General features: G+C 45.1%; 1 protein-coding gene across 1 annotated transcript in view; it reads right to left on the bottom strand.

Moving 5' to 3' along the window:
• GABRG3 (gamma-aminobutyric acid type A receptor subunit gamma3) overlaps positions 1 to 15,653 on the bottom strand; it is a 530,598-nt gene extending 514,945 nt beyond the window's left edge. Inside the window, exons 1-2 of the mRNA XM_084610241.1 lie at positions 15,219 to 15,653; positions 10,520 to 10,668 (exon numbers count right to left, since the gene is read on the bottom strand). Of these exons, the coding sequence (XP_084466367.1) occupies positions 10,520 to 10,668; positions 15,219 to 15,271 (202 nt within the window). The 5' untranslated portion in view covers positions 15,272 to 15,653. The remainder of the gene's footprint in view (positions 1 to 10,519; positions 10,669 to 15,218) is intronic.
• Positions 15,654 to 21,901: the final 6,248 nt, after the last annotated feature.

The following is a 21,901-nucleotide window of genomic DNA, read 5'->3' as shown; positions in this document are numbered from 1 at the left end:
CTTTTAAATCTTTGGCCAAGTGCTAGAAAACATGAAACCCCCACACCCATGCATGGTGGCTGTGAGCCATGGGAACCTCTAACTAGTAGCTTTAGGGGCAATCCACAAAGGAACTTAAGTCCCATTTTTAGACATCACTGAGATTCACAAAACTCCTGCTTGGCTGCCACCTAACCCTTTAGGCACCTAAAGTCAGTCAGCACCTAAGTTTTTGCTTCTGGACACGTTCACACGTCCCTATCTCCCACCTGAGCATGCACGCTGCGGCCTCATTCTAGGCACTCAGATGCCTGTCTCCTGCCTAAGCCACAGAACTATTCACAAACTGGGGGAAGATTGCATGCTGGAGCCTGATCTGGTAGGCATGCCTAGGGGGAATTACCACAAGACTACAAATATTCCAATATGGGTCTCCCTCCATTTTTCTTGTTGAAGGTGTTCCATTTTTAATTAAATGTTCATTTAAATATTAAGTGGGCTAGAGTTAGAATGACTCTGTAGTCCAGAGTTGGTTGATTCATCCCTGTTCAAATCCTTTCTCCCCCACAGGAGGAGTGGGGAATTGAGCTAGACATCTCCTACATCCTAGGTGAGTACTCTATCCACAAGGCCAGGGGTTCTCAAATTGTACATTGGGACCCCAAAGTGGGTCGCAATGCCGTTTTAATGGAGTCGCCAGGGCTGCTGATAGACTTGCTGGGGCCTGGGGCCAAAGTCTGAGCCCCACCTCCCAGGCCGAAGCCTAAGCCCCACCACCCAAGGCTGAAGCCAAAGTCCCCTGCCTGCAGCTGAATCCCTTGGGCTTTCGCTTTTCCCTCTCTTCCACCCGGGGCTGTGCAGCTCAGATAGGCTCAGGCTTCAGTCTCCCCTCTTGGGGTTGTGTAGTAAGTCACGGTGCAATGACGTTTGAGGACCTCTGCACTCGGCAACAGGTTATAAGGGGGAGTCTTCTCCCAGCTGTATTCTTTTGGGCTGCAAACATGATTTAGGGGAGGGAACCAAATACTTATGTTCCCCCCAATTCATGACTTGCTAGCAGAAATAGGTGCCTCTTTGCAGCCTGGACTTAGGTGCTGAACTCAGAGAGGGGCAGGGCTTAGTACACACCTCTCTGGTCAGCATTTCCCATTGGCTATCTTAAGGACTCTTATTATTTATCCACAATGGAATGGTTTCAACAGGAGAGATGGAGGGAGCCCCTTGCCCCATTGTATATCCCAGTGGTTAGGGCACTCAAGTGAGAGGTCTTAGATCCATGTTCAAATCTCTTCTCTTCCTGAGGTGGAGGGGGGAGTTGCACTGGGGATTTCTCACATCCCCAGTGAGTACCCTAAGCACTAGGCTAAAAGTTATGTGGGAGGGCTAACAACAACAAGCATAGGCCAAGAGAGTGTTTGCAGCTGAGACTCCCAAGAAGAGGGAGGTGCCTCCCTCCAGCCTGGACGTAGGTGCTGAACAATCTGAGCTTAGGGCACCCTGCTTGCCTTGGCATCTCCTATTGGATACTTAAGGAGAAGAGCCACCTTATGTGCCGGCTTTTGTGAATCCCATTCTTAGGTCCCTCTCCCTGCCCATTCATTGTATAGGGAGTGTAGGCACATGTTACAGGCTTTGTGAATTCCTGGTTTTTGTTTGGTTCCCACAAAAAAAATGATGACAATAAGATTTCATTTACAAAAACCTGATTTTTTTTAAACTATAAATATTTCCCATAGAAATTTCCATTTTGACGAAAAAGCCATTCTGCCATTTTGCCAAAAAGAGGTTTGCATGAAAAATGTGAACACTTCTAGTTCTTGCATCACATATAGCTTACTTCTAAATGAATGAATGAAGAAGAAGGCTTTACTACACTTGGGTGGGTGGTGGATAATGGGTTGTCTATAAAGAAGGCTGATTTGAAAAAACAAGGATGTCTTGTCTTGCATAGGCGTGCTGGGAGCTACATGAGTAGTGAGAAGCCTGGGTCTAGTAGTAAACATCAGGCTGCTATTTATCCTGATTATCTGTTAGGTAATTCCTTCAACAGGATAATCATAATCTCTTATTTTGTATAAGTCTCCTGTCAGCTTTAGAGTTTTAAACAAAGAAACTTTAAGAAGGTGAATAGAAGTTAAGCATGTGGATAAATGTCTACCAAGTCCTGCATGTGAATCCACACATACGGACCCTAGAGCTCACAGAGTATCCTATTGGCCACAGGGCTTACACCTGACTGCAGGATCAGGGCTTTCCTCCCTGCTAGTGTCTCCTTTACAGAAGAAGGAAGGCCCCATAAAAAATCCCTCAAATTAACATATAAACAATATTGTAATTTAAAACAACAACAACTGTTTAATACATGCCAGAAAACAACTCCCATCTTGCAAGCCCTTCTTTTCTGCTCAGATCTGTTTTTCCTCTGGTGAAAGTGCTAGGCTCATAGAGAAGTGCCTACCCATTGTCACCAATCAGAGAGACTCTTACAGACAGTCTGTGTCTGTTAGGTCTTCTATTTCCTCCCATTTGGGCAGATCTGATTCCTGTTATGTATAGCAGTAATTGTCATTTGATAGTTTGTAAAACATGTAATTCATTTTCCTTGCATTACATTTTTTTTTAAAGAGAGGGAAACGTTTAGGGGAAAAATCCATTCAGTGTCTTCATTCATACTTCAACATAACAGAAAAATTACATGCCCACTTTACAGCCCAGACTGAGTGCGGAATGGGCAATCTTGCTCACTAATGTAATGAGGAGATATGTTCTAATCTCCATTTCAGAGTGGAGGGATTTGAGCCCCTTAGTTCTTCTAAGAAAGGTTTATCTCTGGACAGGAGCCATGAATAAGGCTCCAGTCCTGCAAATGTGTACATAAGAGCTAGGTCTTATTATTTATGTATTTCTTTTGCATGTGGTTACCTTTACTCACGTGGGCAGCTCAACTGACTTGAGGAAAGTTAAGCATGAGCACAAGTGTTTGCTGGCTTAGGACATAAGACTCCCATCCTGCAATTGACGACATGTGCACAGAATTGTGCCTGCACAGTGGCCCACTGAAGTCCATTGGGTTTTATGAAGGTTGTCTGCTAATAGTTATAGGGGTGTATGCTAATAGTTATATAAGCTTCTTAAATTTGTAAGAAGCTTTGTTGACAGAAATCATTGGCCCATATGTAGAATAACTTGAGTGTATGAGCATTAAAGAACCAATAATGCTGTTGAAGATTTTTTTCTGACCTGAGACAAAAGGCGAAACAAGAGTTCAGGGAGCTTGTGTGGTGTCATAGAAACCCAGAATAGTGTTATAGATTTGCTCTTCACAGGTGTAAATGCTTGGGTTTTTTATCCTAGATCTCCTCTCCCTCCATTCCTACTGACCATTCTCCCCATCTCTCTTCAAGCTGTTTCCCAGACAGGGTTCCCCTCTGCCCCAAAGAAGATTCAAGCAGACCACAGAACATTTGGACATTCTTATAATTTGGGGGTGCCATATCATCAGTCCTCCGTGGTTTCTGTTCCATCTACAAATTCAAAGATTTTTGCTGTACACAGTAGCACACTTAACACTCCCGCTGATGTTATTGCTGTCCTGGGATTTGAGTGAAATCTCCTTGAAGCTGGTGGATGTAACTGCAACCCTTCATCCATGCAAAATATACAAAACCATTAAGCTCATTTATGGAATGAGAGAACTGAAACAAGAAGAGCTACTACCCAAATTACAGGCCACATCTGAGCTATGTGTGGAGAGGGGTTTCACTGTGGGAAGAATGTGTTTTGTTTTTGGTGGAGCTTTGTGTGAGAAGAGATGCACCAGAGAAGCTGACAGAGAAGCAGCAGAAAGCCAAGGTGACATCAGGACAACCACTGGGAGTGTAGGCCTGAGAAAAACCCTAGCGAGGGAGACCTTTTGGGGTAGAGTGCTGGTCTGAAAGAGGCTTGGAATTATAAGCAAAGAGACTGTCTTCTGATGTTTGATTTCTGCTTTGTTCAATGTACATTCTTTGTAAATAAACAGGGTTGTATCAAAGAAATACCTGACTCCAGCATCAACTTCTCCTCCTAAGAGAAACAACCTGTAGGACCCCATGTATTGGTTAACTGCTCAAGTCAAGAGAGGTAATATTATTTTTCAGGCTATAGAAACACCAGGTACTCGAGATGACATCAAAGTAATCATGAGAAACCTGTGGTCTCATCAGCAGTGGTGAAGAAGTAGACGTGAAAAGAATCACATACAACTCTTATAAATGTACAGTGGCCTCAGGTGAGGGGGAAGAATGGAAGATGCATAGGCCCTCATGAGGGTCCAGCTACATCGCCCTGGCAGGTAGCACTAGATAGTCATTACTGCAGTGTTAGAAATGGATGGGAGGCTAAGGGCTCTCGAGAGAGGAAAGAGATCTCATAGCAAGAGGCTCAATTTGCTTTTTTAAGCCACAAGTCTGGGTGCATCGGGGACCTTTCTGTGGGTCAATGTTAAAAACATACACAGTTTGAGCGAATGTTACTGTCAAATGTTATGGAACACCTCTATGTTGTAAATTTGGAGAGGTGATGAGATGCTCCTCCCCCTACCCTCCTTTCTCACTTGGAGGTGCTCTCTCTACTATCTTCTCTTCTGTCTGCCCCTGTTCCCCTCACACCATTCTCAATCTCCTCTCTTTCTTGCAACATCCACAGTTTCTCTTTTTTTTGTCCTTACCTTCTCTCTTTTGTCCTCTCACATCCCTTTCCTCTTATCTCTTATTCTCATCCTTCCTTTGCCCCTCACTCTCTCCTCCTGCCCACACAGACTTCCTGTGGTTGGGGAGGAGCACTACATGCCCCACTGCATACTGAGCAAGTCCTATTATGTGAAGTTTCTCCCTTGTATGACTTTCACCAACCATAAAAGAAGCAGACAGCATGTTATCTTCTAGATATAAAATTACTTCAGAGAACACAGTGACTCTCCCTGTAAGGTGTAACAAATTGTACTTCTGAAGCAATGAAGCCTTCTCTGATCTCTGCATGTGTGTCCAAGATGAACTTTTTACATGTAAAAATGAGATCTAAACAATATAATAAAACTAGCTTCATTTTTCCAGGTTTCAGAGTAGCACCCGTGTTAGTCTGTATTCGCAAAAAGAAAAGGAGGACTTGTGGCATCTTAGAGATGCATCCGATGAAGTGAGCTCACGAAAGCTTATGCTCAAATAAATGTGTTAGTTTCTAAGGTGCCACAAGTACTCCTTTTCTTTCATTTTTCCAGACCCTTCTAAAAATTGAAAACCAGTCATGGACTAAACTGGACAGAAGATGGTTGGGAAATAAAGTGACATTAAAATAAACTAATTTCAAAGGGCATATCTTTTGTCATGTGCTACTGAGTTTCTTTGGTGTTTAAAAATATTAGCTATATTAGTAGGCAAGTTAGTATTGTTTGATTAAAAACCTCTATGGGAATGACAAAATGTGACCAATTAATGGGGTATAAGTGAGGTTTAGGCTGTCTGGATTTCAGGCTGCATTATTGTAAATCTCACTCAGTGGCCTATTGCTTTGTCAGTTATTTCACTTGATGTTAGATAAACAAATATGAAGTTAACTCATATTAGGGCCAATATTTATACTCCAACTAAATGTCAGAGCTTAATCCTGTATGTTGGGGAAAATCCTGTTCCTCTGGTAAGGTCTGACCTTACTCCATAACCAGATATGCACTTGGGCTAGAGTCTCAAAGGGGATTTAAGTGTTGCAGTGCTCAGTGTGGCAATGCCTAACTCCTATGCATGGAATTGACAGCCCTGAGTTAGACACCTAGGCTCCCTATGCATTGTCTGGGAAGAGTTAGATGCTAAGAAAGGGATGTCAGAATGCTGAGCAGGGAGCCACCTAAGCTAGCCAGGAATGAAATGCTAAGGAAGAGGTGGTGCTTACGGCCCAGATTCCCCAAGGGATTTAGGGAACTAACCAACAGGCCAGAAGGAGGTACCAGTCTCTGATCAGGATTCACAGATGTGAACCCTCTCCTGGAGTTAGGCACCTGAGCCAAATCAGCCCTTTCTTGTTAAGAGAGCCACCATCCATTATAACCAATAGTGCCGAGGTGAGGGCACTAGGATGGGGGTGAGTCAGTGTCAAGTCCCTGCATTAATGAACAGTGAGAGTGGAACAGCTTCAAGAGGAGGGACTGGGAGCCCCCCCGAACTATATCATAGCCTGGTGGTTAGGGCACCTGCCTGGGAGATGGAGGGTCCACATGAGGCAGTTTAGGGCTTTGCACTTGATCTCCCACATCCCAGGTAAGTGCCCTGAATATTGGGTATAATGGTGGGACACACATGCCAGCCAGCCCCCAAACTTCTCATCCCCTATCATTCTTTGTGAGGATTAGGTATGCTCAGAATCTGCCTATTGACTCAAGCCCTGCAAGCAAGGTAGATGGGGAAATGCCTAGTTTGACAATCCTACCAGGGCTTAGGCATGAACTGGGGTGCCAAGCAACTCAGCAGCCTCAGGATTTAGTCTGTGAGTGCCTAATGGCAGAAATCAGCTTGCTGGCTTCAGTGAATTCCATTTTTAGAGGCCCAGCTCTCCCCACACAATGCCTGGGGAACCTGGCTACCGAGCTTGGGACTGGGAATTCCACTAGGCAGCAGGATACCAAGGGATACCAAGCATTGTAGTGCCTAAGTCCCTTTGTGACTCTAGCCGTTAGGGCTTGATGCAAACCCCACTGCAGTAAATGGGAGGTTTTCCTTTGATTTTAGTGGGATTTGGAGCAGGCCCTTGAGCAGCCGGCTGTGGGAGAGGCTTCAAAGCACGGTGGAGGCACTTTCCAGGTAAGAGCCAAGGCATCCTGCTCCTTAAGCTTGATACTGTTTGCACCAATAACTTGCCCCAGAGCAGGTATTGTTAGTCCCATGACTGTGGCTAGGAGTAAGTGTGTGGCCCAGATGCTAGACATTTTTATCAGTCCTCTGCTATAAACTGTTAATTTAGGATGTGTTCTTTTTTTCTATTCAGAAAATAATTTTCGCTCTGACATAATGGGAAAACTGCCAAATACAACAGTTAAAACCCAAACCTTTGGAAGCTGTGATGCTTAAACCTCTCCCAAGTGTGCAGCAATAGGAGACTAGGGTCAGATGTACCACTAGTACAGTATTGCTTTTATTATGAAGTCCCAAGTGCTACCTTTGATTTAGATACCTCCTGTAAAAGCATCAGAGAGGTGATGCCCTGTAGCACCTCTGCCTAATGCCTGCGTCAGACACTTCCCCTCACCTAGATCCAGTGCCTGCAGACATGTTGTCCTGTCTCACAGCTCTGAGGGTGGGTTTGGAAAGATAGTGACTTTGCCATATTTTCCAGCAGTGTTAGCCTCCTGTGCATTTAGATCCCCTGCAGGTCACTTAATAAGGGCGTTATTCCTGGCTGGGATGCAATGTGACAGTTTGAGTATTAAAACACTTGAAATATGTCATGGGGGAACTCAGAGCCCATGGGCAGAGTATAAGACCATAGATCATTTCACTGTATGAGCTTTATGCTGTGCCAATCACACACACATAACCTTCTTCCACTTACAATCCTCTTCTCCCTCTGCTTTTGGAATGAGAATTTCAAATATGGGTGCCCAAGTTTAGGTGCCAAAGTCCACCTAAATAGGTCCCTGAAGACATTGTCTGGCACTTTTGAAATTCAGACCACCAGCAGCTCCCATTAACTTCCCTGGGAGCTATTGGGTACTTAGCACTTTTGACAATCAGACCACCTATTAAAGAGCCTAATTTTAGGGCTCTATTATCAAAAATCTTGACCTTGGTGTAAAGAACTGGAATAACCAAGTAGAGAGCAAAGTTGCATAGAATGGTGAGTAGCCACTGCTCCATTAAACATAGGAAATGTTGAACAAATGAAAAGCCCCTGATGAGTAGTCTGTTGTACCCCAGTACAGATTTAACTCTGTGTCTATCGTCAGTTTAACTTCCGCTTGGATACTGAACATTGTATTCGACCCAGTGGTATATTCAGTATCTTATCAAAAAAAGAAAAGGAGTACTTGTGGCACCTTAGAGACTAACCAATTTATTTGAGCATAAGCTTTCATGAGCTACAGCTCACTTCATCGGTCTCTGTGTATATAATGTCTTCTGCAGTTTCCACAGTATGCATCCGATGAAGTGAGCTGTAGCTCACGAAAGCTTATGCTCAAATAAATTGGTTCGTCTCTAAGGTGCCACAAGTCCTCCTTTTCTTTTTGCGAATACAGACTAACACGGCTGTTACTCTGAAACCTGTCAGTATCTTATGTAACTCCAATTTTTTCTTAATATTCCAAACTGTGTGCTTTCTCTTTTATGCCCCATGATGTCTAATGCATTTTACCCCCTGATGCCTTTATGAGACAGATACCACAGTTAAGGTAGGAGGATTAATATACTACATTTATCTATCTCAAGCAAAATGTTTATCTTTGGAAGCTCTTAAGAGAAAATTTAGCTTAGCTCTTTTCCTTAGTTCACACACTTTGACATTAGGAGCTTTGTATGCTCTGGCTTAGTAAAGCCACCCATGACTGTGCTCTATGGGAGAGGAAGGGGTGATATTGCAGTACTGGCCTGGGATGCAGAGGCTTGGGTTCAATATCTGATCCTCCCTCAGGCTTCTTGTTTGACCTTGGGCAAGTGCCTCATCTGTAAAATAGCAATATTACTTGTCCTTCATCACAGGGCTGGTGGGAGGGTAAGTTAATTAATGGTCAGGGAGTACTTCGTTGCAGGACTGAAATTATGAGAACCCAATACATAAACTCAATTGACAGAATCCAGAACTGTAAATGCTTTATCCCATGCTGTGTAATGCAACTACTTTATGGAAAACAAGATTTGTGACTGTTTAGGGGGAGAGATAATGGGAATTATTTAGGCAATAAATGACCTTTTCAGTGTTGGAGAAAATAAATGACCACTACTAATCTTATGGAGGCTCACTCCCCGGTTCTGAATTATTATCTCACCCCCCCAGAAGCATATCATCGTTTATCCTGTTCATTCGGGTCTGTGTCGGAGAAATGATTTATCTCCAAAGTTAGTGATCTGAGGACAGGTTGTAGAAAGCAAACTGAACTATCAGTCCCAACATTTCTTGATGTTACTGATGGCTGGGAAACTTGTTCCTGCTGCAGCTCGGAAGAACATGATTCCATCGGGTATTAAAGATTTGCTGAAACCAGTCTAGCAAATTAGGGAGATGGGAAGATGAACTGTTGCTGTACAGTACAAGCACAAACTTCTATCAGTTATGCTCTTTTCCAACATGATGGAAATATCACTGTAATTACTAATTAAAGAACCCTATGTAGAGATGTTTTAGTAGTATGGGATAGATTTTATTAGAATTGTACTAGTGCCTAGCTGGTTGGCACTTGTTATTACAATAAGGACTGAGCACAGGGAGCTCCTACTCATCTCTAAACTGACCAAAACAGAGAACTTCTAGAGGGTACATTAAATACACTTGCTGTCACTGCATTTCTGTTTGAACTCAGGGGTAAAGATTATCTCCCTGATTTCTCTGTAAAAATCTATCAATAGTAGAGCATGCACCGTTGGGCATTTTAGGTTAATTCCCTCACCGTTTTTGTTCCTCTACCTATACATGAGGGGAGGGAAATTAAAAAGATAAATTGACTCTTTATCTCTCTCTCTCTCTCAAAGTGTGCATAACCATAAGGGATGGTAAAATGGGAGCTAGAACTATATATATATATATGATATTGTTATGGAAGAAAAAAGTCTTGCTGTATACAGGCAAATGAGTCAAAAGAATTGATTATAGAAAGATATCTGTTGGTTCTTATCTAATCCAATTCCCATCACATATCCATATTGCCACTAGACTCCCACATTCCATCTGACCACCCGGGAGACGTTTCCCCTGGTTTCTGATTGGAAGATTTAGGAAACCCCCCACAAGTTGCCCTTTCATCTTCTCGGAGGCAAATCCAGCCCCCTCCTTCTGAGCTGCAGGAGGCCCCTTGGCAAGGGAACTTATTTAGTTATACAGCACTGTTGGAAGGGGGCTGGATCTGAGTCCGCTGGGCTTCTGTTGCTGTTTTTGTTGGTTTTGCAGACTGCTGTTTTAATCATTTGTCAGGATACACAGAGAGCTTTTTTGTCTTGTGTACTCAAATGGAAATAAATATATTCCTGACTCTGCCAATGACCAGTCATATAATCCTGGACAAGCCATTTAATATTTCTGTCCACCAAACTTCCCCTCTGTAAAACAGCTCTAATCATGTTAAGCTTCCTCCAAAGGGTGCTGTGAGAATTAGTATTTGTAAATTGCTATAAAATGCTAGGATTGAATACCTACATTAGAACTGAGCCTGAACCAAAAGCCTGGACCTGAACATTCCTGAACTTCGTCAAAGTTTGGATCCAAATCTTATCTTTGGAAATCAAGCCCATCATTAATAGAAACACAAAATATTTCTATCTAGATATTGGTGTATCTTTTCTACAGAAAGAAACAGAGGACTCACTTCCAATGTCTGGCCGTAGCTTTTTGTCATATTCCCTCAGCAACTTGTTTAATATGAGAGTCGCATCTGTGTCTTGAGTTTTTGGAGCTAATACCCATTTCTGGTTGCCTGTTACATCTTCATATTCATCCTCTTCAACCTTTCTGGAACTGCAATACAAAAATAAAATGTTATGTTACATAAATAAAATCTGAATTTACATTAACTAAATCTCAACAGGCACTCAAGAAGTTTGGGTTCTTTATTCTGTTTCAGCTATCTAGTTTTAGAAGTATTTTGTTAAAGGAGGCATTTATTCCCAGAAGTGAAAGAGACCTTGTAAGGGGCACGAACTGAAAATAATTATATAATCCATCTCACACCACTGATTTCTCACAGGAACTTCAATCTGTGGATTAATGCAGGGAGCAGACTAGATCACTTTTTTTGAAAAATCAGCAGATTAACTGATAGGTAACTGGTAACTCACTGGTGACTGGGTAACTGGTAACAGAATTCTAAGGTGGGTAAACATCCTGTAGTATTATACTGACTCCTTCAACACAGCTGATTCATCTCTTGCACAGCAGGCTAATAAGAATATTAAAAATTCAGCTCTTTTAATACTTCCTGATCATTTCATTCTATTAATAAATTATTATGCTATCAATGTTTTTTTTTAATTTCAGAACTTAATGCATTACAAGGGTTAGAATTAAGAAGATGAATGAATATGAATTATCACAAGTACATAAATATGTTGCATAAGTCTCTTTGAATCTCAGAGTCCAAGCCATTCTGTTTTTATAGTTCTCTACTTTGGGCATTTCAGGAGCTAAGATTCCTCTTTCTACAAAAGGTAGATTATCTTTGTTACGTGACTAAAGCATTAAAATAAGTTGACAACTAATAATTGTCCAGAAACTTTAACTAGTGCCAGTGGTGCTGGAACTAAGAGTGCGGGAGGTGCAGCTGCACCCCCTGGCTTGAAGTGGTTTCCATTATATACAGAGTTTACAGTTTGGTTTAATGGCTCTCAGAACCCCCACTATAAAAATTATTCCAGCACCCATGGCTAGCACAGAATGTGGCTGAACATACAGTACTGTTTTCACACATGGGAATCCATTTTCATCTGTCCTACCAGTTGCTTTCTTAGTGCAATGCAAAATGTTGACTTGAATCTCTAAAGTCTTATGGTTTGGGTTTCAATATCTTAGAGACCGCATCTACTTTATCCATCACATTTGAGAACATCTGGGACACAGACTGTCATGAGATTTTCATATATGCAGCTGGAAGAAGGATGATCTCAGTGGTGAAACTTTGGGCCTGATTCTCCATAGCCTTCTACTTTGCATATGCCATTCTGATTTGGTGTAATTTTACTCCCATTTTGCAAAGTGTGAAGGACTACGCAAGGTGCAAAGCAGTGGAGAATCAGATGCATAGGCCATATGTACATTAGAGATTTGCCCAGATTAGAGCTATCTGTAAAGCCGCATCAATGCAAGCCCCAAATATAGACAAGGCTATAGACTCTTAAACTTGCTTTCTCCCATTCCTTCAGTACCAATTCCTTGATCTTCTGGGGCACATTGCAAGTCTAAACTCTTTGCTCAGGCTTTTTATGAAGGGATGAGTTGAATTAGGTCTAGAATTTATTTGTATTTCTTCTTTGGTGGGTTCAGGAGTACTTTGGGAGGGGTGTGGATTATTATTTTTATTGTCTGTGATGGGCACCATGTATAAATAGAAAAACATCCACAATTATCATAGTGAATAAAGATTTTATTCAGGGTACCATTCTCCGAATCCTTCAAAGAATATACCATATATAAAGGGGTTTTTTTTTTGGGGGGGAGCAGTTTTTTCCCTGTTCAAGTGAAGCCTATATAGAATTATTTCTAAATGGAGCTACTGGGAGTTCTGTGTGTGGAACACTTGTAGGATGAAGCCTGAAAGATATAGAACTAAATGTGGGAGAGGGAAGCATTTTAAATAATGAAACTTTATTTCCTGGGGCACAAGCTATAACTTTCAGCTCCTCTTGCTCATTGCGGTCACTCAATCTAAGGTTGTTTTTTTTCTTTCAGACTCCTGATAAGCCAAATATTTGTAATGCAACATTTTCAGAATGATTCTCAAACATGCACTATTTTTAGATACACATTTCTTGGGTCCAGCAATTAATGATCTGCATTGTTGGGTGAATTATGAATGAAAACCAGGCCTTTTGGCAAATTCTGTCCTGAGCTGTACCCTTGCCATTCCATTAACGGAATCAGGTTGCACGGGTGTAAATGAGGGCCATGTTCATTCTAGCACATTGATTTTGTATCGTGGTTCACATTTTAGATATTAGCTTCTTTAAAACTCATAATCAACAATAATCTAACACTTGCCAGATATTTTAAATCTTCTTCCTCCAGTAAATAGTTTCCCGGAAAGCTATATCCTGGAGGTTTATGTTTTCTTCTAGATGCTTGATTGCAACTGGAGGTTGGGAGAGGTACCTAAATTTTCAGAGTAATTCATGCTAACTACAGTGATGTGCATTATGTATATATTTACAGGCACTTTTATTACCTTTATGTATGTGCTCCTAAACCAATAGGCTCCTACTAAGTATTTAGGATGCACTGTCATAGCTAAACTGCTTAGTCCCCACTCCCAAGAGAGACAACCATATTCCAAGACTTTCCAACAGCCACAGGAAAAGAGGGGCTGTTTTCTTCCTATGTTGAGAAATAGAAAGCAGAGCTGTCGCCCCTCCAAGTTCTTATTATGTAACACTCGCTTTTTTTTTTTTTTTTTTGGGTTTTACTGTGAGAGGAGCAAACCAAACCACACCGTGGTGCACTCCCCAAGAAAAACACAACAGAGAAGGAAGCTTGAAATGCTATAGGAAGGCATTTTCTTTAACGGGTAAAAGTTGCCTGGAGCCTCAGTTTCTAGATCTTGCCATCTGCTCTGAAGAGCTGACAGTAATAAACAATGAGGTAACCATGGGCTGGGGTGGGGGAGGTTGGAGGAAAAATTGTGTCTGCGGGGAATGAGTGAGGTGAGCGGAGAAGGGGTTTGAGAAGCACTCTCTCTCCCCAGGGTTTGGTTTACAGAGAAAAAGTCTGAATGTCCACGTAATCAGGAATTCGGCATTTCAGGTTGGAAATGACTATGAACGAGATTGAGTGTGTGCGTGCGTGGGAGAGAAAGCGAGCAAGTTAACTCCCAGTGTGTCTGCGCCTTTTCACTTCAGTGTGCTGTGTTCAGGGGAGATGCTGGCAGCATTCCCAGCAGCCGGTCCATGGGAGACGTAAGGGTCTGCCAGAAAGTTCGCCAGCGAGAAATGCTGGGCTGGACGTTGGAGTTGAAACTGAGAGTATGCGCGGTGCAGACACCAGCCCTGCCGTGTCAATGACAGGGTATTTACCCCAGCTCTCCTCATCAGAGTTTTCTGAAGAGTTCTTCATGTCCGTTTTTCTCCTCTTAGGTCTCAACCTTTGGTCTCTGTTGTAAGAACTGGCCAATCACCTACGTTTTCAAGTGTTGCACTAAATATTACAGATTAATAATAATCTACCAAGAGGGAGTTTCTGTCACTAAGGGCTTGATCCTGGGAGTGGTTAAGTGCCCTGAACTTTCCTTGGAGAGCCCGATTCTGCAACACTTGCTCACCTGAGTAACTCTTGCTCCTGCAGTTCTCCAATTCATTTGAGAACTCAAGTGAACAAGGGGTGTTCCTGTGAGGAAGGGTCTGCTGGAGATCAGCTCCCAGCAGACTAAGGAGGGGGAGACTTACAAAGTGCACAATCTCCGGAGGGCCAGGATGACATTTCCATAGTGACGTTTCCCCAGTGGATGGTTGTGTGATTATTAAGGTATTATCATAACCCCTTCATACTATTATCAACGGAAAGCCTCCCCGTGGATAACCTCAGAGGAGAAATTTAGGCAATAAAAACCGCTTTGATCTTGCCGAAAAAATCACCATCGCAAGAAATTCAGAGGACCTGTTTGCATCCGTTGCAGGGACAGAACTAGTGAAGCTTGCCTTTTGGTGACTTGGTCGTTGGCTTGTCTGAGTTACCTTTTCCTAGGCAGAGCTCACCTGCCTCCGGCCAGAGCATCCCGTCCTTCCCTCTCCTGCTTTCCTTGGCTTTCTTGAATCCTTGAGGCAGGTACTTTGAAGACTAAACCCCCGATTGAATGATACTCTTGACCAAGCCACACGCTGCATAGTACATAAAAGAACCGCGCCATGCCTATTAAGTGGGTACAGCTGCAGAGAGAATCCAGTTGGCAACCCTCGGGGCTCGGCTAATTCCAGAACAAGCGAAGTAATGGGGAAACTTTTCGCAGACCCAGGTGAAGCGGAGAGATTTTATACAACTCCCTGGCAGAAGCCTAAGGATCTCCGTTTCTCTAGCCTTATATTACAATCCTGAGTACAAAAACCTGTCCGAGGTGACGGCTTTGACAGTGAATGGAGGGATGGTGGGGGCTGATAGCAACTAGCTAGTTTAGCTACACTACAGAGCAGGCAGAATACAAATAGTGCAGAGGAAAACGGGGGCAAAAGAAAGGGTGGGGGGGGGAATAGCCTCCTGTGACTAAGTATTTTCCCAACTGTGCGTATGATATTTCAGCATGAGCAAGACACATTATATGGAAGCATCTGGGAGGAAACACGGGAAGGGGCTGCACAGCGCAGACTTACCAGGCTTGAAACACTGCCAGGAGGAAGAAAAGCACCAGAAGCTTCGCTGACATGATCCGAGCAGGTACCAGGTGCAGCAGGACGGAATAAATGATGCCGGACTTTCACACGCAAAAGAATGAGGCGATGGGCTACCGCTCGGATTCTCTCGCTCTCCTCTTGTATTCCCAGCTCTAGCTTGGGGGAGGGGGTGTGTGTGTGTGTGTGTGTGTGTGTGTGACTATCCCCTTTGCACTGCTCCAAAAACCCAAAGCCACACACCCAAGGAGACTCTCCCAGCTCCCAGTGCAAAGCCAGCTCCAGGGGCGGGCAGGTGCTGGGGAGCTCCAGCACTTCCCCTCGCTGGCAGTCACTGGGCTGGAATAAGGTAGCGGCCCCTCCTGCTTGTCAGAGGTGTTTTAGCCAGGCACCTTCGGCGGGGAGCAGCGAGCGAGACCAGGCACCACCAGGGCAGCAGGCGCGGGGCGGGGGGGCAGGAGCGCCGCGGTGGAGACCCCCCCTCAGCCCGGGCCCTGCCCCGCAGCCAGGCGCGCTCCAGCCCGGACGCAGCGGGGCTGCGAGAGGTGGCTCAGCCCCCAGCCTCTGGGTCCCTGGCCCGGACCCACAGGTACCCCCGGCGTGGCCCGAAAGCAGCAGAGCCCGCCTTCCCCCACCCGCGGCTCCCGTACCGATAGGCAGGGGGGAGAAGGGAGAGGGAACTCCCTCCCTGGGGCAGTTAAATGACCGCCAGCCGCAGGCTTGGGCTCTGCCCCAGAGCCCCGGCGCGGCTGCTGGGGCTGGGCTGGCCGCGTCCCCGGCGGCGAGTTTGGACAACGGTCGAGGAGGGACCCAAGCCCAGCCTGGCGAGCCGTTGCTGTGGGTTTCCTGGCACACGCGGGGAGGTCTCTGACAGTTGCAATAATTATAAGGATGGAAACCAGCGTGGGGCGGGGAGGTTCAGATCCCCCCCCCGGCACAACTTGACGTGGAGCGGGTGTGTTTGCGCGTGTGTGTGGGGGGGGGGGGTGCGCGGTGCAGCCGGAATCTGCCCTCCTCTGGGAGACAATGCCGGGGTAGGGGCCAACACGGGAACCCTCTGCTTTGCCTAGTGGTGCAGACAGGCGTACCCGCCCCCAGCCCAACCCGCACTTGGGAACTGTGGCCCCGGGTGGGCTGGGTTACTATTTAGAGCTGTGAACTGAGATCATTGATGTAGGTGGTGGTGGTGCATATTACAACAGACGTACCGTAAACACCCCAGGTCTCTGATACGTTTGCCATGGGTACGTCTAAATAATGTATTCTCCGCCATAGGGAATAAGTGTCCAGAAGCAAGTTTGACCCAAAGTGTTTTCAAGCCAACACGCATAATAGCTTGGACCTGAACAGCATGTGAACCTGAACCTGAAACTTGGACCTGAACACACTGCGATTAAAAAAATATCGTGGACATGATTTTTTATTTACTACTTCAGGTCTGTGCATCTCTCAGGTATCAGGCGAATAATACCCACCTTCCCTTGGAAACAGAACAAAAGCAGTCAAAAGATTTGATTTACATTACACAAATATAGAAACAAGAAATCCTGATAAAAATACATTATATATTCATTTTGTTGTGAAAGTAAATCAGGCATAATTTCTTCCTTTCCCCCCAGAGGGCTTCTAAGTGATCATAAATGAAAATGAAATGAAAAAAAATGAAACCAAATAAAAAAGAGAGTTATATATTAAAGTGTAATCTTGTGCTCAGAATAACTTGTAATGTGAAGTCTAAAAATAGCTGCAGAGATAACTAGAAGGATTTTGTTCCCGAAGTTATTTATTATTGGAATGATACAGCTTAAAGGAAATTCACCGTGATCTGGGCACTTAACTTTCAATGGTGCACATTTCTGGAACCTATAGTTTCATTCGTCCTATTATACATTAGTTCTTATGTGTTGACTTTATCTAATTACATTGAATGCAAATTATTATTAATCACCTGTTATCAAATCTGTATCTCCCTCATATCGCCAGCAGGGGAATCCAGGCTAACTATGGAACTTCCTGTTCTTTGAAACAAGAGGGATCAGAAGTTCAAAGGGAAGCTTTAGTTTCATTTTCAGTGCTCTAAAATTCCCCATACTGCTTATGTCCTCGTGTAGGGCTTTGAAATGTTAATTTATGTTAAGAGCCCTCTTTTGCGATATGTTCATTTGAAAGGTTATCTGCAATTATCAACTTTTTTTAGGATAAATGACCATATTTCAGGTGTTTAAAACAGACTAAGGTAGATTTATAAAGGCATGTTACTGAAGGAATGTATTTAGTACCTTTGCATAACTCATTGTTCGTAAACGGAACTATTGCTATCTTAGGTCTCAGTGAAAGTTGGCTTTTCCTTCAACAATGTAGTATATAATATACATTGTATTTGTCTTCCCTATTGGGAAGTATATTATCTAAAGTTAAAGTTCATCTTAAACTCCGACCTTAACGTTCCTGGCGATTTGGGAAGAGAGGCAAGCGTTATATAAACAACGGTTTTACAAATACCAGCCACACTTTCGCCAGCTTTAAGGCCATAAGGAAATTGCATGGTAGCAGACTGTCCGAGGACGCCTGCTAAAGCGGACACACTGCTCAGAGAAACCTGCACCGGAGCTGGACACAACATTGTGTGCAATTATTCACGGCAGTGAAATCGGGAAAAGCTGGCGCGAGACCTTGCTAAGCTGGTGTCCCAGCTGGAATAGGACAGGCGGATGTTAGATCATATGGGGCTGTCTCTCCGGGGATTTCCATTTGTGTCGGTGCGTTTCGCAAGAGTTGTTGTTGTTGTTTTTGTAGGCGCGTGAGCAGCCTCTGCTCGCTGTTGTCGAGTCCCAGCGCTACGCCCAGATTCAGCACCCGAGGCGTGGACAGCTCCCGGGGAGCCGCAGGCGGCTAGCGGGCGCGGCGTTTCCTGGGCTGCCTTCCTGTAGGTTTGCCCCAGTCTGCGAGCGGGCGGCCGGCTAACTATACAGCGGCAAAAATGCCCTAACAATAGGAGAGGATCGCTGCTTGCAAGGCGCACGGAGCTCCAGGGTCCCACTTCCAGCGCGGGCTGAAGAGTTTGTCTTTGGGAGCCGCTGGCACTGAAACCCCGATGGATTTCACTCTGCCCCAGGCGGGAGGGCAATGTGTCCGAGAGCCGAATGGCTCTCTCGGGTTCACAGGCAGGAGTGTACCATCCCGAGGCTTCTCCTTCTTCTGGTGACAAGGAAGAGCTGCTACTTGCAGGATTCTTCGTGGCTGCAGGAGCCTCTTGCGGCTGCTCTGAGAAATACTTCTGGTGGCGGGCTTTGTTCTCCTTTTCCAGCTGAGCTCACTGGTAGCTTCGGCTAGGGGCAAGCCACGTGAAGCACTGGTTAGAGGCGATTTGCAAGCGATCCCAGGGTAACGCCGGACCCTCCAGCAGCTGTCTGGAAGGCTGCGGTTTAATAGCAGGAGGCAAGTGCCCACCAGGGAAAAAGTGGGTGGAGATAGTTTTTAAAATGATGGGGAGTTTTGGTAAGGAATCCCGCCCTGCCACCCGCCACAGACTGAAAGAGGCCTAGCTCTTAAAGCTGAGGTATGGATCTTCTAGTCCTCACGGGGTCCCCTCTAGAAAAACCTGCAATCAGACAAAAGGTGGTTGCTTGGTCCATAGTGCACAAGTATGTCAACGGCCCACTTCACCTTGAGTGGCCCCTTCCTTTAGTGGAAGTCGTTAGCACATCTTCTATTTGTTCCGCTTTGTATTTCACTGTGACCCTTTCCCAGACCTGGAGGAGAGCTCCTTGTAGCTAGGAAGCTCCTCTCTTTCACCAGCAGAAGTTGGTCCAATAAAAGATATTACCTCAGGCACCTTGTCTCTCTAACATCCCAAGAGGATTTAAATAGCTGGGCATCACCGCCAAACAATGGTGAAACCAGCTCCTCTGTTTTCTGTCCAGTATATCAGAGGCAGCAACTTTAATCTTATACAGCAGCACCTCTGGTGTAATATACCGCCTATAGAAAAGGCCTCCAGTGTCTGTTTCTGGGTGAAGCTTGTTCCTGTAACTAATTCAGGGCCTGATTCACCACTGACTTGCTTCACTCCCATAACTCCCTCAAAACCAGTCCATGTACTGTCACCTAAAACGAGTTAAGCAGTGTTGAATCAGTCCCTTACTCCCCCCTTACCCTTTACACAGTACAAGCCAGCTAGCCTTGTCCACCCTCCCCATTCCCATCCCATTGCCTCTTCCATCCCCGTCTCATGTTGTCCCAAATGAGATTCTAAACTCTTTGATGCAGAGACCCTGTCTTCAGCCAAAAGTACCCTTAAAAGTTTTCTGGACATAGCTATGGTGGTTATGGGTGTGATTTTTATCAACATAGCTATGCCAGCCAAAGCCCTACTGTAAAAGCATAAAGGCACTTTTGCCTGTGTAACTTGTTTTGTTCCCTGAACTAGAATAAGCTATATGGGCAAACACACTTTTATGTGAGTATAGTATGTCTACTCTAGGAGTGTTTTACTGGTATATACCCGCAAAGCCCTTCGAGTGCAGACAAGGCCTTCACCATACAGCACAATGGAACCCAGGTCCTGACTGCAGCCTCTGGGCATTGTTACTGTAATACAAATAATAACAGTGCTGCGAATCCTAGCACATTTCTTCTGTTTCATTGAAATACACACGCATGTGGATCATTTACTGTTCCATTGCAGCAGCCTCAATGGATGCTAGCAAAGAAAGCAGACACCCTTCTAGCACACCTGTCCAAGTGTACAGTGGGGGTCTATCATGAAGAAAAATCCCTTCCTGGTATTCACAAATGATTACCTTGCACCCTGAAGCAAGATAACTGATTGCTGTTGTTAGGCGAGCGTATAGTGCTACAAGTGTTATAAATTATCATCAAATCAGCCAGCCCTTACAAAACTCCTCTTGTGGTGTTTAACTGAATGGCCTCCTGTGGTAATGAATTCCAGAACTCAGTTATAACTTCATAATGCTGTATTACCCATCCTTGGTTCTAAATTTATTGTAAACAAGAGTCCCCTTCTTTCTGTAATAGAGAAAAAATAGACCTGATCCAGCTGTGATCCTGAACCCCATATTCTTCTCAGTGATATTAGTATGAGGTGATTATGACATAATTATGGTGCATTTTATGCAAGATATGTCATGTGAAATAACATTGAAAAGGTAGTGATTTGCTGAATATGATTATCCTATTTGTAGGCATGTATCATTTCTGTATCTGAACTTATGAATATTGACTGTCTCTGCATTTCCAATGTAGTTACACCAGGGGAACACCCACTCGACAAGATGCTTTTATTCTAGACAGTGGTTGGGAAACGGGCCCTTTAGGAAAACAGAAGCTTATCTCCCACCTGGGGAACCTTCCTGAGAATGCTACAGACAGCCTCTGTGTAATGGCTACTATGATTCTACAAAGACATGATGTGACCACATTTCTCTAGACTCCATCTTGGGACATCAGTGTTTTTTCACAGACCCGGTCTGCGGACCAAGCTCTGAAACAAAGGGTTCCCACCATATGCAGGGGTGGCAGGTTTGTATAATTTAAGGTGGTGCCCAGAACAGTTCCAAGTCCCCCACCCCCCAACACACACACACACACACACCTGCCTAAGGCTCTGGGAGGAAGTTTGGGTGCCAGAGGGGTGAGGGGTTGGGCTCTGGGAAGGAGTTTGGGTGTGAACTCTGGGCTGGGCAGGAGGTTGGGGTGTAGGAGGGAGTGCAGGGGGCAGGCTCTGGGAGGGAGAATGGGTATGGGGTGTGGGGTGTGGGGTGGGGGAGGGGGTTGGGGTGCTGCGCTTACCTTGGACAGCTCCTGAAAGCGACCTGCACCCCCCTCTGGCAGCAGCTCCTAGTCGGGGGGGCCAGAGGGGTCCCCGCACACTGTTGCCTGCAGGCACTGCCCCTGCAGCTCCCACTGGCTGCAGCTGGCAGAGTCGATGCTCAGTGTGGGGGCAGCGTGCGGAAACACACACACACACGGGGCTGCAGGAATGTGACGGCCACTTTCAGAAGTGAAGAGGACAGGCAGGAAGCTGCCTTAGCCCCATTGCGCTACCGCTGGTGGCAGCGGGAGCCCCAGGCCCTTTCAAATTGCCCAGGGGTGGCAGGCGGGGCTTGGGGAGACACGCCGGGGGAGGCGTGCAGGGGCGGCAGGTGGGGCCGGGGGAGAGACCCAGCCCCAACTTTGGTGGAGCAGCCGGGCCCCTGTGCTCTCATATTGGTGGAGCACGGGCACCACAGTCCCATACAACTCGCCGCCCCCGGCCATATGCAAAAGCTATATAAGGTGGAGAGTAACATCATTCGGTTGTTTCCCTAGCTGTCGCCTTCCTATGCAGTGGCTGGTCAAAGTGCCTGAATGTAACTGCAGCTGGATGTGTCCCTACCAATATGTATGCTGGTGAAAGTGTAGGCTAGAGAGGGCTTTGCGCTTGTCACAGCAGTACAGTGTAAAAGGGAGCCCAGGCTAGTGGGCTAGGGGGGCTCAGTGGTACCCCAGTTCCATGTGGCACCCCTGGGGGGAACCCGTCACACCAACACTAACCAAAGTTTAAGGGAGTCTCTCTGTTGCTGTCAGTGGACTTTGGATCAGGACCAAAAGAAGGAAATGAGTATTTTACTCTACCATTTATAACATTAACTATCTCAGTCTAG

This window comes from Lepidochelys olivacea, assembly GCF_965140295.1.
Source record: "Lepidochelys olivacea isolate rLepOli2 genome assembly, chromosome: 1".
Classification (NCBI taxonomy): Eukaryota; Metazoa; Chordata; order Testudines; family Cheloniidae; genus Lepidochelys; species Lepidochelys olivacea.
The sequence above is the reverse complement of the archived record's forward strand: the minus strand, read 5'-3'. Positions and strand labels throughout refer to the sequence as shown.